The 17,983-nt window shown below is 33.3% G+C and overlaps 3 protein-coding genes and 1 long non-coding RNA gene across 4 annotated transcripts; 2 read left to right on the forward strand and 2 right to left on the reverse strand.

Moving 5' to 3' along the window:
* Positions 1–447: 447 nt before the first annotated feature.
* On the reverse strand, positions 448–8,537 carry LOC106127158 (non-lysosomal glucosylceramidase). Its single transcript, XM_013325189.1, has 15 exons — positions 8,197–8,537; positions 7,934–8,022; positions 7,600–7,780; positions 7,253–7,415; positions 7,048–7,174; positions 5,113–5,418; positions 4,799–4,922; positions 4,397–4,522; positions 4,216–4,326; positions 4,009–4,123; positions 3,803–3,932; positions 3,176–3,716; positions 2,777–2,992; positions 2,384–2,661; positions 448–2,138 (listed from the first exon to the last, which is right to left on the reverse strand). The coding sequence occupies exons 1-15, from the start codon at positions 8,376–8,378 to the stop codon at positions 1,903–1,905; spliced, it is 2,925 nt and encodes a 974-aa protein (XP_013180643.1). The 5' UTR covers positions 8,379–8,537; the 3' UTR covers positions 448–1,902.
* Positions 8,538–8,837: 300 nt separating this feature from the next.
* Positions 8,838–12,101, forward strand: cos (kinesin-like protein costa; the record flags this gene model as incomplete). Its single annotated transcript, XM_013319914.1, has 4 exons — positions 8,838–9,345; positions 9,476–11,409; positions 11,580–11,798; positions 12,039–12,101. Coding segments are annotated over exons 1-4 (2,493 nt in total), but the record flags the coding sequence as incomplete, so codon positions are not given.
* LOC106127812 (uncharacterized) lies at positions 12,102–12,855 on the forward strand. Its single transcript, XR_001228425.1, has 3 exons — positions 12,102–12,175; positions 12,261–12,384; positions 12,646–12,855. It is a non-coding gene; the product is annotated as an uncharacterized LOC106127812 (long non-coding RNA).
* Positions 12,856–13,853: 998 nt separating this feature from the next.
* On the reverse strand, positions 13,854–17,640 carry LOC106124167 (T-cell activation inhibitor, mitochondrial). The gene is made up of 13 exons (XM_013320641.1): positions 17,539–17,640; positions 17,343–17,463; positions 17,081–17,198; positions 16,826–16,961; positions 16,629–16,733; positions 16,428–16,545; positions 16,214–16,316; positions 16,040–16,131; positions 15,858–15,958; positions 15,615–15,761; positions 15,243–15,374; positions 14,555–14,699; positions 13,854–14,418 (listed from the first exon to the last, which is right to left on the reverse strand). The coding sequence occupies exons 1-13, from the start codon at positions 17,559–17,561 to the stop codon at positions 14,332–14,334; spliced, it is 1,428 nt and encodes a 475-aa protein (XP_013176095.1). The 5' UTR covers positions 17,562–17,640; the 3' UTR covers positions 13,854–14,331.
* Positions 17,641–17,983: the final 343 nt, after the last annotated feature.

Genomic DNA, 17,983 nt, shown 5'->3' on the forward strand with positions numbered 1-17,983 from the left:
ACCATAAATCAGATTTAAATATAGAAGTATTTCCTACAGTTAATCTAGAATCTTCTTATTTTTTATTACTTCGAGTGATATTAATCTCATTGCTACTCTAGCATTGCATTAGCAAAACAAAGACTGAAAACATACTCCGAATCAACGTTGTGTAAATATTTTGTACATAAATGTATCTCATATTAGATTTAGAGTTCGTAGAGGTTTTATTTATTGTCATTGTATCTTTAAAAAAATGTTGAAAGGTACAAATATATCGCCTTAGTATATCTTATATATAAAATTCTCGCGTCACAATTTTCGTTCCCATACTCCTCCGAAACGTCTTGAGCGATTCTCATGAAATTTTGTGAGCATATTAAGTAGGTCTGAGAATCGGCCAACATCTATTTTTTTTTTATTTCACACGGACGGAATCGCGGGCGACAACTAGTGTTATTGTAAAATAAAGTTATGAAAAACTTGAAATAGGAAGAAGAAAAAAAGCATTGTGTTTTTAAAAATATTTTATTTAGCACTTTTATGTTTAACTTTCCCAAAATGCATTTATATCTGCCTACATTCATGAATAAATGTTTTAAGTCAAATTTTTCTTTTATTACATACCTTGTTCTCCTCAAAGGAGTTTTAAATAAATAAAATACAAGCCGATTATTCTAATTTGCATTGTTAAAGTTAAAAAAATTACCAATTGTCACCTACATTAAAATAAAAAAAAAATACTGACGATTAAATGGAAATAATAATAATCTCCTTTAAATTGATTTTTGTACATTTCCAAATACTTTAGCGGCAGTATATCTATAAAATATTTTAACACATTATCATAGAAATATAAAAAGATCACCCACTTCGTTGAGTTATTTCATTTAGATGTAAAAAAAAAGTAAAAGACGTCTCAATATAAAATTACACGAGTTTTGTAACACATTAGCACAAAATATCACATTTTTTGTCTTTTATAACAGTAATTTCATAAAAATATTTAGCACAATTCGAAGTAGAGTTGATCTTAAATACATTGTACGTCATTTCAAATAAAAAAAACACATTCAAAATATTTAAAAAAAAGTTTAAAAACAATTCAAATAATGGTAACTAAAGTCAGACTCAAGTGTATTAAAAACATTGCAAAGGTTAAAGTAATGAGTACGGTTGCCTTTTTGACTCAGTATATAAAAGCAACGTATTAGGGATTTGACACATTTCACGCTTGGATTCCTGAAGAGTATGGTGACAACTCTGTCGCAGATTATATTGCATTAATATAAATTATAATACCAGTGTTAGAATTATTAGATTTCCCTTTCGTGCTAATAGTTTTTTTTTTCGGAAGACATTTTCGAATTAAAAAAAAACCATACATGTCACGACTGAATAAAATTAATACACTTGAGTCTTAGTTGGTTAGTATTCACAATTAAATTAATAAATAGAAAAAAATTGTGTACATAAAATTTTCTAATAATATTTATTGCGACAAATACAACTGGTTTCGTTCATCTACCGCACGAAATCACGCATACATGTTAATTATTTTATAATATTCATGTTAAAATACTGATTTTAATCATGTTGCGTGTATTTCGCTCTAATAGTCGTGATCCGTTGTCCTTATTGAGCGCCAAACGTAATTTGACACGAAGCGTCTCAAAAAGGTTTAGTCGCCATAAGTCAGTAATCGCTTAAGACAACAGGCAATACTCGTGTTTTAACACGTTAAATACAATCCTGATAACCAAACCTACTGAGTAGATCGCCTAAGACTAGATTACGACGCATCTTTTTCGTTGACATCGTCAGCTCATATTATGACCCCACTTAGAGGGTCGGAACTTAACCAACTTAGAGGTGACCAGGCCTCAGTAATTTGTTTAATTGTTAATAAATATTGAATAAATATTATAAATGATTGTTAAGTTTGGCATGAGGAGGTTGTCCGTTGGGCAGCGAGACTGGTTGCTGAGGCAGGGCAGTTATGGCCTGGTACATGGCCCATATAGACAGTGGTCGCATGTACGCGATAGAGCGGTGGTTGCCGTTCTCATAGAACGCCTCCGGAGTCTCGAAGGAGAGGCCCATTTGTGACATTGTGTTATACATACCGCCTGCAGTCGCGAACGCCTGCTCGTTCATACCTGGAACCATTTAATATTACAATATTAAAACGGTACACTGGAGAAGAAGTATTTTTTTGAACTGACGTAAATTTTAAACTTACTAGCCGTTGATCTTTTAAAAACCACGTGGAAGTAAAAAAAGTTAATAATCTGGGCTATACTTCATTTTTGTTCAAATTTTCATCCAAAGGGAATGTAAAGCCGGTTTGGAGTAACCTGTCCATCAAGACATTATTTATAATATTAGTGAGATGAAGATTTACCTTCGTATATCATGAGTGCGGCCAGCCCGAATGTGACGCCGGTCCACGCCTCCTCGCTCTGCAGCGCCGTCGTGTCCACGTGGCCGCCCCCCGCACCCACTGCACCCCCAGCACCCCCAGCACCCACCGCGCCCCCCGCACCCACCACGTACCCGTTGACGGCGCCCAGCTTGCCCCCCGCGAATCGCACCACGTTGTTGTCGTATATAGTCTGCAGCGCTTTCTTCACGTTCGCCTCGGGGAACACCTGCTCCGTACAACCGGACGCACGGAGGAACCTGCCCATGTAACCATATCGATATCCAGCTTAATGGCCTTAAAAATATTGTCGACCTATTATGTATTAATTTTTTTTAAATATCATAAAATACGTAAAATATTATTAACAATTACCAATGTCCCGCCAATTGATCCGCCATTACCACGTTACGGTTGCAGGGACGGGTGTCGAAACGATAATAGCAACCAGACCACAGCTTCTCCTCGTAGGATTTGCGCGCTTGTTCTAAAAGTTTGGAGAACTCCTTTTCGTCATCTTCAAAGCCCAGAGTGCGCGCCATGGAGCACACCGCGCTCACCGCCGCCACCCACAGCCCTCCGCAATATGCACTGAAACGTAAAGAAACATACGTTAATACTTTGTATAAGTCTTTTCGATTCGCTACGCAAAACACAATTATAAGTGTAACGGAATGGGAGAGGAAAATAATGCACGGCGCGCACATGACCTTAAACCGCCAAGATATTAGAAAAGAATGTGTATTAGACATAACTAATAATGCGTAAGCCTACCTCGGTCCCTTCATGACCCAAGCGTCGTACGTCTGATCCGGGAAGCCGCCGTTCTCTATGAGTCCGTCTCCGTCGGTGTCCCAAGCGCGCGCCTTGCGCAGCAGCGCCGCGCACGCGGGGTACATGTGCGCGAGGTAGAGCCGCGCGTTCCACACCGCGCCCCCGCCCCCCGCCTCCGGCTGCGGGCGCGCCTCCCCCTCCGCCTCCTCGACCGGCTCGCCGCTGTACAGCAGGTCGAGGATGTTGCGAGGGCGAGGCGGAGCGGAGGTCGGGGCGGAGGGCGGAGCGGTGGGCGGAGCGACGTCGGTGGCGAGGTCAACGGCCTGTCCGGTGGAGCGCGCGTACAGGTCGTCCGCGTCGTCGTCCCGCACGTCGTCGATGTAGGGCATGGTGCGACAGCGGTCGTCGGCGAAGGGCGGGCAGTGCGCGCGCAGCAGGCGGTGGTCGCGCCACACCTGCAGGATGAACTTGAGGTTCAGGTCGCGCCACTCGCTCACGTCGTGGATGTTGTACGCGTTGATGTTGGTGAACGGCGCGCCCTCTGTGTCACAAATTAAATATGTAGTTATTAAAAACGGTTTAGTGATACATGTCAGTTTTTTTTTATACCAATCACAAATACCTTACCTGGGTCACCCAAATCGTGCGGAATGGAGTCCTTGATTTTAAATTTAACAGATTTCCCATCATATAGAGATTGTCTGCATTTCACCGTCTCCATTGGTATAGAATCTCGGAACATATATTGCAGCACAACCTGAAATTATAAAGGAACAATTTTGAGATATATATTAAAAATTTGAAATTATTTTTCCCTATTTAAAGTGACTAACCTGTAAATTGGGCCAGAGCTGCGCTATCGCAAAGGAGGCGTAGAAATGTACATCATATGTATTATACATTCTGTACTCATGTCCTTCCAAGTATCCGAACACACCAAATTCATGTCTGTTATAATTAAATGTCACATAAAAAAAAACAAAATTAATTTATGTCATTAAAAATAATATTATTTAGATTATAAATGTTATTATAATTACCTCGGATCTGTTTCAGGATATTCATCCCGGACATCAAACCAAATAGTTCCACCATCGGCTACAAAATAAAGCTCGTTCATTAAGGCACTTTTCAACCAGTCTGGGATGTTGCTGGAAAATCATTTTTAATTATTATATATACACTTACAAACAGTTTTAACACGGAAGAAAGTTAATATACCTGTTTGACAAAATCGGTTCCTGCCATTCAGCAATTTGTTTTTCCCAATTTTCATAATTTCTTAACGCGTAAGCAGCTATGCTGGCCCCGGCTATAGCGTCGCTGCCAAAGTACTTTGTATAATACCTACAAACATTAATGACAACAAAATAAATACTATTGCATACACATGTACATTCATTCCCTAATGGGAGGATAATCACTTAGTTTATTTTCGATTTATTTTAAAACGAGCTGTCGCCCGCGACTACATCCGCACTGAATAAAAAAAAATGATTACCAGCCTATGTGTTATTCCAGACTATGTTCTACATCTTAGCTAAATTTAATCGAGATCCATGTCCATCCATACATACATTCATATTTAAGTATACAAGTTCGAAGTTATATTTATAAACATACCTTTTATGTGTTTTCTTATCATTTTTGTACTTTATCACAGGCATGTCCCAGACGAGTGCAAACTCCGTAGAGCCCACTCCCCCGGGGTCCAGACTTATACAACTAGAGAGCCCTATTGAATCACCTGCAAAATGAAACCAAAACATAAATACACAATTTTTACATTGCCAGTAGACGCACAGCATTAAGATATGACTGATCTATTTTGAAATGAACTATACTTACCCAATCAATTGATCTGCTGCAATTAATATTAATCTTTAAAAGATTAATTTCAAATAAGATACAAGAGCAACAAAATAAAAATAACTTACATTTATAAATTTTCCCAGGTTTTTCTTTCTTTTTATTTTTATTCTCGGTCTCTGTTTTTTTATCGGATAAATTAGGCGGCGGAGGAGTTAGACTCGGATCTGGTTGCAATTTTCCATTTTTTTTCAAACAATCCCATACATACGAGGAAGTTTTAGTAGAGTTCCATAAACAGTAGCCTTGGTGAATGGATTCTTTATCACATTTCCGTTTTGCGATTGTAAAAGCGCACGTATTGTCGGCTATCTTCTGCTCCAATGTTACACCACAACTATATTCCTCTGAATATCTTTCTAAATCTAATTTACCTAAAATACACATTAAATACATTAAATCCATGTGCTTTTTTATTCCAGTCTTACTATACCTCTCATTATTTCCAAACTTCTATTGTCTTCAAAATTATATCAGCTGAGATTTTTTTTAACTTTACAACCTTACAACTTAACTGACATATTTAGAAATTCTACTAGAAATTGATATCCTACAAACTACTCAATATACTATAACTTTTTCGTATATGCATCATCATCACAGCTCTCTATATATGTTCCCACTGAGGGGCTCGGAGCTTAAGTTAGGAGTGACTAGGTCATAGTTAACCACACTAGCCGAGTGCGGGTTGACTTCACACATATCTTTGAATTACTACCCTGATATGTGCAGGTGGCATGACAATATTTTTATTCACCTACTTATACAGGATGTCCCATTTTCTTTAAAATCTTTGTTAGTTGTATTGTTTTTTTTATTTCATATTGATAAATATAGCAATATTTGTAGGTCATCGGTTACAAAATTGCACTAGAAGGTGTAAAATTTTTAAGTTTTTAAAAAATGCCCTTTACATTTTTTAATACCCAGAGGGGAATTTTTATTTTATTTTTCTGGTGACCCTTGTGACCACCCCTATCATCCCCCTTCCTATGTACGTAACCTTTTGGGACATCCTATATACAGATTTGTAACATTTAAATAACATCACTTATGAATCATAAATATGACTCATTTATTACACTAATACATCACGCTAGACTAAAACAAAAACTCTAACTTATCTGGACATAATAAACAAGATTAGTAAGTTTTATCTGATTATTGCGATATTAAATATCAAAGCATTCAATTTATCTTTAACAAGCTGTAGCCCGCGACTCGGTCCGCGCGTAATGAAAAAAAACATATTAGTCTATGTCCTTTCAGACTCTGTTCTACATATACGCCAAGTTTCAGCGAGATCCATTCAGCTGTTTATATGGGAATAGAAAAAGACTGTTTTTAGGGCTTTCCCGGCAATTATTCCATTTTTTCTCACTTTTAAACCTTCCCTACACCTCCACGGACATTTCAAGACCAAGATAAGATAAATCCTTTCAGTTGTTCTCGAGTTTTAGCGAGACTAACGAACAGCAATTGATTTTTATATATATAGACACAAAATTGAAAAGACAGTCGTACCTAGATAAGCAAGAGTCCAAGGCAATACTTATATCGCTCATAGAGGTGTCCGCTTAGGGTCTGCTGTTTATACTTTGATGTATACACATTACACAATTTTTTTTAAATAATTAATTACTTCATAGTTCTTAAGATAAACATGTTAAGATATAAGGTGGATAATCAACTAGTATAACAATATCTTTGACATTTTAATCAGCTGTTTTGATGATAGTATTCGTAATTTGAACACCTGCTTTCTAATGAAAAAATTATAATATACTATGAAGTTCTTTACATAATAGGTAACTTTCAATTATAAATTTATATTAGCAACTAATTTGTATAAGAACATATAACAGTTAGATAAAAGGGATAAGTAGAAACTCATAAAGATTTCCTCATTTTTTCTTCAGCCGTGATCCTAGTATACCATAATTCATGTACATTCAAGAAACCTATAGTAGCAATAATACAAGATATTTAACAGTATTACTTACCAATATTCTTCTTTTTGTTTGGACCACCTAACACTTCCGTCCATGTAAATGTAATGCTAACATCACGATGTTCATTGCACACATTGCTCGCAGAAAACACAAATACTGCACACGGTAAACTGCTATCCTACAAAAAATAAAAAATAATTTAAGTTTTGACGTAATAATACACCTCTATTTTTACACTACTATTGTATATTAGTACCTTATAATTATGAGGTATCACAGGTGATATTTGTCTGCAAACTAATTTAATTCCATATTTAGATAAGTCATATGTTGTCCAAGCACGAGGGTACAGGGCTGTGTACTCACAATCAGAACCTTTTAGGTTCCATTCCCAACTGGCAGGTGCCTTTCTTGGTTTTCTGAAATAAAAAAAATATTAGTTACAGAATAAATCAATAAACATACCAACCAGTATTTTTGCTTCTTTATCTTTTCATAATGAGACTGGCAACCAAGAATGTAAATAATTAGGAATGTTTATTTATTATCATTTACAATTGTGGAGAATGAAGTTCATAAAAACATTGTAATAATGATACTCACTTATAAGTTGACAAAACTGATTGATATATTGTTTCATTTTTGGCATTTCTTATGTTAACAATAAACTGACATTCTGGTACTGTTACATATTCATATATACCAGGGAACAATTGGAACCGACAAAATTCACCTTTGAACCCTCTGCCAATTGTACCACCTCCTATACCTCCAATGGGACAACCTGCAGGACACAATTATGATAATTTAAAATTTACATAATTAGGTTACAAAATAAGTAGCAAAAGCTAAGTAGTAAAACAAATACAATTTTAACTATGTCCATTAGTTTAGTCTTAGTAGATATTGTATACATTTGGTACTTAAAATTCCTTACCATACATTCTCTGTGCTGATATCATATTGACATAGTCCATTATTGGACGCTTCTTTTGCATTCTCTTTCCTACATAATATTTTAGATACCTGTAATAATATTTGGAAAATTATAACCATGAAATGGTTAAAACAGTAGAAAAGCTTGCATTATCTGCTTGTACATAGAATATTACAGAGAAATTGAGTCAATGCTCATGACCACACATGTGCAGGGCCATGCAAAATGTGCATAAACTTCACAATATTTAAAAAATTACATACCTTGCTGAAAGTGGCATCATTTCAAACATTTGCTTGGGTCTCAGTACAATATTTTGTTTACTCTTAAGAGGAAACTTATGATTTAAAAATAATTTTAGGCCTAATTTAGGAGGCTTATCAAGGCCCAATTCTTGATCACCTATAACTTCGAAATCCATCTTATTATCTTGTATAACAACCATTGTCCTGTATTAGAAATCCAATTTCTTAAATTATTCTTTAATTTAAATTATGTCCAAAGTATAGTAAGAAATCATGGCAATACAATTCTACTAAGACAAAAATATCTCGAAAATAATGAAATGACTAAAAGAAAATTAGGAAACTGACGGAACTGACGAGTTGACTGAAAGACTGAAAATTTTAATTTCAAATGACATTGACGTTTGCGGAAAGTTGCCAGTTGCCAATCTTATTTACCTTAACCTACCAAATATCAAATAAATGTTTTTTACATTGTTTTCTTTTCTATATGAATTACTTTTGTTTTAATTAGTTTGGAGATGTAACAAATAAAATCAAAAGAGGATTATTAGCTGTGCAAACTGGTTCAATGTTTTCCTCTCTCTTCCCGATCGTTGAAATTTTTAATTTTATACTCTGTGCGCTTGGGCTTTGGTAAAAATTGTGCTGTCAAAATTTCGACAATGTTTACTTAATTGTTTTTCATGGACTTGGAATTTCAATATAAATATCTTTTAAGTAATAACTAACTAACAAAATAAGAGAATCAAGTTACTACTTTAGTAAATTCCTATCATAAAAGGCTGCAGATATAAAAATCGTATGAAACGAGTACCAAATATGTTATAATAAAAGATTCAAGTGAAAGCTTTGTGGGTTTTTATTTACGAAGCGTAAAAATCATTAAAATGGATATACCAGTGCAAATAGCGATCCGCCTTAAACCTCCAAGCATTGCAGACTCTTTGCAGTGTATATTTAGTAATCCAGTGACCCAAATAGTGATAACTGAAAGTGGCCAGACTTTTCACGTCAACAGAGCTCTACCAGTCGATTGTACCCAAGCACATCTGTTTAACTCATTTATGATACCACAAATTAACTGTTTTCTGGATGGATGTGACACATCAGTAGTAGTTTTTGGCCAAGCAAGGACTGGAAAAACTTACACTTTATTTGGACCAGGTATGTGTTGCAACTTAATTCATTTATTGCTTATTCAGCTATATTCTCTATTTCTTGTTGTTGAGTACTAAATGTTTTTAAAGTAGCTGAAAATTATTTTACAATAACTTAAATTATATCTACATTTTAGGTTTTGAATGCATACATAGTGAGTGTGACCAAGGAATAATTCCACGATTCCTTACTGATATCTTTCACAAGCTTAGTCAAATGCCAGAAAGAGAATTTATATTACACATTACATGGATGCAAGTTGTCAATAATAATATATTTGATGTGCTGGGAGCTGGATTAGTTAGGTGTTGTAATGTTGAAGAAGCGTTTCAATATCTACAACTAGGATGGAGACAAAGGTGTTTAGGAAACAACCATACAGTGTTTACAGTAAGCATGGAACAAAAATGGGTGGGCACAAATGGTGTTCTTAATCACAGAATGTCCACAGCTAGTTTCTGTGATCTAGCTGCATATCCTGAGCCTAGTCTCTTCGCTTTAGAGAACATTATAAAAGAATTGGTAGCTGGAAATCCTCCTAAGCAAATAAACTATGACCAGTGCATCCTCACAGCGATGCTGCGTGATTCATTTGGTGGTAGAGCATTCACTTGGGTTATTGGCTGCATAAGTACAGAGCCAGAGGACTACCAAGATACTTTAAAAATTTTAAATATATGTCTATGTTGTAGAGGTATCAAAAATTTTGTTACTGTAAATTTATTTGCTGATAACAACACTCCTGTGTACACAGAAAAAAGTGTTCTACCAGCTGACAACAGCTTTAACTTACAATTTGCAACAACTCAATGGATAAAACTAGTCTCGAATGCAGAGGGATTGTTCAATAAGATATTACAATCAAAGTCTTTATCAGAGACGGATATGAATCAAGTTAGTGAGTGGTTGTTTTTAAAAGCTGAATGTGATGAGTGTTTAAATGGAGATATTGGTGGTGATAATAAAGATGTTGCTACAAAACAAGGGTTACCAAGAATAGCAGAGGATACTGAGCCAAGTGAACCAAGTGAGTCTGATGATGAATCAGATTCGGAAGACAGTCATTCAGAAACAGTATTTCAGGATAAGGTTGAGAAATATATGGATTACTTTAGAGAAAAAAATGATCAGCTGTTTGCTGAAAGATGTGAAGAATATTTAAATCATATTGATTCAGATGATATTACTATTTCGGAGACCAGTGGTTCACAATCTCTGCCAATAATGACATCACAGTCAAATTCAGGACGGAGAAGAACAATCCAGCCAGGTGAGAGCTTATCTGGAGCGGAACTAGAGTTGTTAAGGAAAGTAGCAGCTAAAGCTATATCACCAGAATCTCAAAAAATAATTATAGAATCTCATAAAAAAGATGTAGATCCGGAACCAAAATTGATAGAAAGGGAACTCCTTAAAATGATTGATTCTCCAAAGACTGCTGAATTATGTAAGAAGTATAAAATGACAAAAGAAAAATATGCTCAGAAACAAATTTTAGCAAGGAAAATTTCAAAGGAAATAAGTAGTAGTCAGACACAACTTAAGGAGTTGATTAATCTTTGTATTGCCAAAGAAAGATTGATTAATGATTTAACAAAGGCAATATGTATTAATAATCCAAATAAAATTTACACAGATAAATTTGAATGTAGATTAGGTGATCAAGATGCTATCAAAGAGATAAAAAGACACGAAACAAACCTGAAAACATATAAGAAACAAATTGACCAAATCAAAAGACAAATTAAGAAAGACGAAAAAAGAAGAAATACTTTAGATGTAGAACTAGTTAAAGATAAACTAAAATTAGATGAATTATCAGAAACTTCTGTTGACATGAAAGACAAAAAAGCACATACATTAAAACATTTCACAAATAGAATAACACAGTTAGATAGTATTTTAAAAGAAAAGACCCAGGATTTGGCAAATTTAGAATTATCTAAAGATAAGGAGCTTTTACTTAGGAAGGAAATCAAAAATTTACGTAAAACAAGGGAATGTTTACATGAACAGAGATGTAGTTTGGGACATAAGAGGAAAATATACAAGTCTTTATCTGACTCTGAGGTATGTAGTTAATTAATTTAATATGATATATATTTATATACAATTTTGGACTAATGTAAGTGTGTTAGCTGTATCCATCTTCATTTGCTCGCCTTATATATGAAATTTATACAGTATTAAGCTATTGAAAGCTATCAATAAATTCATAAAATGTGTAAATATATTTTTAGGAAAGAAAAATACTTGAGTGTGAAGAAGCTATAGAAGCAATAGATACAGCGATAGAATATAAAAATAATTTAATCTGTGGCAAATCGCCGGCTGCTTCGCTGTCAGATTCACAGGAGAACAAAGAGTCACGGACTCGAGGTGAACAGATGCTGATGGCCAGGCTGGACAAGCTGTCTCATGACGAAATGAAGTCATTACTCTATAGGTATTTTGAAAAGGTAAGGATGAATACGTTATTTTACATAGTGTTTGTTAGTTTTTCATGTTCAATAAGTGTTATAAGCGTATCCAATGGTAAGTTGTGATGTAGTGGAAGAATGGTACACACTAGAAAATGAGTATTCACCCCACTCTTGAAGGCACCCACATTCTAATTGCACGGGAACACTGTTAGATATTCAAGTCCTTTTAACTAATCCAAAGTGTGCCCTCAGAAATATTGTTTTGGTATGTGTCAGGTGGTAGACTTGCGCGGCGCGTGCGCAGCGCTGGAGGCGGGCGCGGCGGCGGCTGCGGCGGAGGCGGCGGCGTGGCGCGCGCGCGCAGCCAGCGCCTGGCGACACGCGCACAGACCACGCCCACCACAACACACTAGGTACATTTTTCCTTATATCCTTACCTTTACCCATATCATTAGGATACATAGAAGTTATTTTATTTGATTTGTTCCTTTTTTACAGATGTTTAGATGCAGGTATCATAAACGACAGAGCTCTATCATTAGGACTAACAACAGATTCGGAGACGTCGGATGACGCAATGCGGCTCGTTGACCGTATGCGCCAACTTGCCAGGTATCCTGCGGTAAGTCTACGTTTAAATAATATTAATAAATCGAGTGAAAACTTTATACCTGTTTTTTTAAAGAAAATATATAGGAAAAAAGTGGGACCGTGATATTTGACCCATAGACAAACTCTAATTCTAATAAATTGATGCGCCAATAGACCATTAGTTATAAGACAACCATTTTATTTAATGTGACAACTACATTTTTAAAATAATATTGTTTCTACACTTATTTTGGTCTAGATTTTGTTTCTATGATTCTATTTTTGATTCTAGGGTCCTGTAATACCGAGTCAGAATCTCAGGCAACTGATGCCGGCCACCAACATGCCGGTTGCCAAAGTCACCAAGGAAAGGAACAAGCTTGTTATCATACAACAGAACAAGAAAAACTGATATATAGCTTTATTTTTAATTTCAACGCTCAATCTCATTTTAATACTCAATGTTTATTTATTATCAATATTTATCTTGGAGTTTTTTAATTGAACTTTTTCAAATTACTTATAACATCCTGTAAAATGTATATATTTAGAGTAAAAAGACAAAATGGAAAGGAATCTAGTTAAATATTTTTGATCTGCGGCTAACTTTTAAATTTGTATCACATTAAACTCTAAATATTAACATTTTTGTGATTTAAGATTTTAAAATATTCACTGCCATTGTGTCATGTTAATATTTTAAAATAATTCTATGTGTCTTATTTTTTGTACATTTTACAAGTATCAATTAATATCATATGTAATTAGGTTTTTACATAATGTATTTGTTACGTCGTGACTAATATTTTGAAGGTGTCAAGCGTTTATATTGTAGGTTCGGTGCTTGTTTGTATAAGTCAATGTACATATTTCCGATTCTTAATACTAAGTTCATTTGTAAGTGTGTAATTTATATTAATTTAATAATCTAAAATTAAGGCATACAATAAAATCTATACAAATTCTAGTAATAGTTTGAATATGTTAAACCAATATTTGGCAGTTAAAATGTAAAAATAAAGCACTATAATGTAGATAATTAACAAGTCTCCGGAATGTGACATTATGTTTTCACTTTACACTCACAATTAACTGTGAGGATGTATATGTTTTAAGTGATTATTTTTATTAAAAATGTTTAATAATAAACATAAATTTCTTGTACAGTGTATATTTGCTTTATATGTGGTTACTTTTTGCTTTTTTGTATTTTTAATAGCAAGATAATTTCAAATTTGGGATGTCATTATTATTGCTTAGACTGATAATTTTCATTATAAATATCTCTTTAAAACTGTATATTAAATGATTATAAACATAAATTCGTCTTGTATGATTTTTCATAAAAATATAAAGAAAAATAAATCTCCTAAAAAGTAGTAAAAACAGATCACCAAATTCAATACTTTCATCCTAATATAATTAAATTTGATAAGTTTTAGTATCCCTATATTATCAATTCAGCAACAGAAAAAATATTCAAAAACAAAACTTCATACATATATGTAAATATATCATTTATTACTTTCATAGAGATGTTGCAAATCACTTGTGGGGAATGAAAATATGACAACTATTTTATAACTGTTCTTATGGCTTAACTCTTGATCCCACGTGTTCCCAAACTGTTAAAGAACTTTTATTTCAACAGTTCGCGAGATGTTTTCTTAAGTTTTGTGGAATTGAAAATATGATTGCTTATAACACCCTACAACAATTATTCGTGAAAAAGGTTGAGAACCCCTGGCATTTTTTACTATTTTACATTAAAACTTGATATCACAGAATTCAACATATCAAAAAATAAAATCAGATTACTATATTAGTGGAGGAATGAAAGTTGTAATAAAATAGTCTAAAGGTTAACGCGGACTCTTCAAGTGGGCGAATACGCGTTAGCCGTAAAACTAATATTTCTATATTTTTAAAGAATATTTTCGTCAAATTTTCTAATTCTAAATTTCACTAGTTAGATGATTTATTTGAAGTCCCATGGTATACACAAGATACCTTCTGACAATACTGAGTAATAATGTGTCACGTAAAGAATATTCCCGCGCAGTTTCTGTAATAGAATTTTTTTTTATTAAAAACGACTAAAAGAGACAGATTAAAAACAATTTCGGAATCGATTATTGGGTTCGATAGTAAATAATATTTTTTTGTAGATTTTCATAGCATATTGCAAACTATTTACTTACAGTATTGAGTTTATCTATCCTGGTGAGTAATCTCTGACAGCACAGGATCATGAGCGCGGGCGTGATGCTGTCGTCTTTGTGCAGCTCCAGTAGACCAAAGCGCTCCTTTACTTCCACGTACAGCGCTTTCTCTACATGTTTATTTCTGAAATACGCATCGTAAGGTGATTATCGATAATTTGTATCGTGAGATAATTTATTAAGTTCTAAAGGTATATCTACACTAGTGCGCATTTGATTGATATAAGATATAAGAATATATATAGTCTTTCGACCAAATTTCCAATAAAGATTTTTTTAACAGAATTTTCCCAACACTATAATTCGCTCTACATCCCTATTTCTAATTTGTGATTAAGATGTTCTACTGGTATAACCAAATTCTTTGTCCAATAAACTTTGTTTCATAAATGGACTGTAAAATGTTGTTAAAAATCAACTAATTCGTCGTCAAAATCTAGATCCTCAGATAAATGGAAAGTAGCTTTACTTGGACATTTTGAAATAGGCCAGTAAATGAAAAGAAAAGCGCAAACTTCTGCCATTCTAAATAGTCTGCGTAATTGCTTTTCCAGATTCTAAGGGGTGATTCATAATATAAAATTTTCGTTTGATTATTTTACCTAACATTTCTTTTGTAAATTGAAATAAGGCAGATGATACACAAACTGTTATGTTAAAAACTCACATGCTATATTCAGTGAGAAGTAACATGGCCTCATCAAGATGGTTAGCTATGAAGGCAATGAGCTCGTCTGCGGGACACGATGACGGCGTTATAAACTGGCCAGTCGGCGACACCATCAATGGACCTGCTTCCCTTTAAAATTAAAACAAAAAATTACTAGAAAATCTAAAATTAGAATATGATAAAATAAATAAAGAAAATGAAACAATATAAATAATATTTAACACATTTCATGCCACTATGATTGGGTGGTTTTGGTATGGACAAGTTGGTGGCATTGAAAGTGTTAATGAAAATTAATACACATGTAATCGGTGCAAAATAGATGTGGAAATATTTTATATTAAATCAGAATAAAACAATGTTACTTACGGTTCTACAACAATTTCATATTTACTAAGAGATTCTGGTACCGATGCTGGAAACTTTTTTCCATAACCGTAGAAGTCTCCAATAGATGTTATTAACTGTCGCAAATGATTGCAATACTGAGTTGCAGATACTTTGGGCATGAATTTCCTACAAATAAAAAAATTACGAACATTCCAACAATTACTCCATGGCCGAGTAATTTCAATTAACAAGCTGTAACACAATAAAAAAAATGTAAATTACCTTCTGCATATATGAATATCTCTCAATATTCTAGACAGAGCTTTCTCGTAATTAGGTATTTGACTTAATGCACTATCTTCTTGACTAACCTTTTTAATTAACTGAAAAAATTAATTTATCATAAAAATAAATTTACTAGTACAGTATTTTGTTCAAAAAATATTTTAAAGAAAAGTACTTACAGATAACCATTCATTCCTTACATCAATAATATTAAGAAATACATCACCATCCAAGCTTACTCCAGTAAACTGGCCCAATGCTATAGTTCTGCCTTTAAAAAATAATATCAAATTACATATACATAAATGCATAAATAAAATGAATTTAAATGCACATAACCTAAAAACACGAACCCTTTAAATTAATCATATCCTTTGAATGTTGTGAAGCGAGCGAAGCAAGACTCTGAAGAGCTCCCCTTATGTGACTTATATTCCAACCACTGTCATATTTAACCTGAAATAAAAAAATAATTAAAAATGTTAATATTTTATCTTTGAATTTGAAATATTGAATTCTAATCAAATTAATTATTAGACTTAACAGTTTTATTATAGCTTTACCAACTTCCTTTATACCATAAGTTCTGCATAGATCCTCAATCAATGATTTCACATGATCTCTGGTTGCTTTTGTAGATTCATACTTCTCTTTAGCCAAGCTACTGTTCTCATGAATCCAGCTTCTAAATAAAAAAAAAACAAATCTATTTGAATTTACTGATATCCATTTTTTATATAAAAAAAAAATGATTGAACAATAACATACATTACATTGTTAATAACTTTTCTTTCCTCTACCTTTCTTTTCATTCGAGTAGCATTTTGAAACTCATCATTATATTCTTGGTATGCTTTATTAAAATCTTGTTTGCTGAAAATATTTCACAATTAAAGTAATTTTTTATAAATTAAATAAAAGAATGTGAACATAATTAAATTTTTTAGATAATTTTTTTATATTACCTAAATTCTGGTTTCATAGTGCTTACGGGTATTTTATCAACATAATTTGTTGATATGTCACATGCACTTAACACTTTGACCACTGTTTCTCTCACATTATTTCCGTTTAACTTGATTTTTACTAATTTAAATTGTCCTAAAACAAATTGAACATGTTAAATATTGAATGCCTTCTAGGCCACTAATTTACTGTAATCTACCAGTGAGTTGGTGGCATTGAAAGTGTTAACATTGGATTGCTCTTGTTTATATTACCTTCAGGCATATCCTTTTGTCTTAAATAAAAAGGTAGTGCAGGTATTGACATGGTTCGACTAGATTGTTGGGCTTCTATTAAAGCACTTAACTGTTGTAATGAGTTTTCATTTGTTCTCTGTAAAATATAGAAAATAATTTTCATAGCATAAAAATGTGTACGAATTTTGTATGAATTTACATTAGACATACAGTAGCAAGAACTTTGCATTCATCTAAGCAAATTGTAATTTTTAGTGCATAGTTTTCTTTTAATACATACCCTTTGCTCTGGATATTTTCCAAAAAGGTCTGGATGAACACTGAAATAAAATGGTCTTAATGCTGTGGAGATTTCAGCTGAACTTAGAAATCTACACAGTGCGACTCCGAAGCACCTCTTCCTGCGATTTTAAATAGAAATTAGAATATTATAAAAATCACTTGCTTTGTAGACAAGTCTCTTAATGTAGACTTACTTGATTTTATATACAGAATACATTTTAGTATCGTAAGAAAAATATGAATTAGCGTAACTGGTTTTCTTTTACTTATTATTCTAAATTATTTAATGTGCGCACTACATATTAGAAATAACATTTTTAAGTTTTTGATGACTTTGACAATTGACATTTGACAATTGGAAGTACACAATGACTTTGACGTTTGTGTTAAAATTATTAAAACTTCTTACAGATAAAAAACTTAATACTTTTATTTATTTAGGTATATTTTTAATGATTACAATAAATCGCAATTTATTTAAGATACATGAGACAAAGATACAATAAATACTGAGCAACATACAAAACCTTAATAACAATCTAAGGTAGGAAGAAGTAGATAGAAAGAGTACTTTTTTCCCTACTACCCATCGATTTAATGCATCTCTACTGTCTTGACCTCTACAAGAGATTTCAATTT

Source organism: Papilio xuthus, unplaced genomic scaffold (genome assembly GCF_000836235.2).
Source record: "Papilio xuthus unplaced genomic scaffold, Pxut_1.1 DF828952.1, whole genome shotgun sequence".
Taxonomy (NCBI): Eukaryota; Metazoa; Arthropoda; class Insecta; order Lepidoptera; family Papilionidae; genus Papilio; species Papilio xuthus.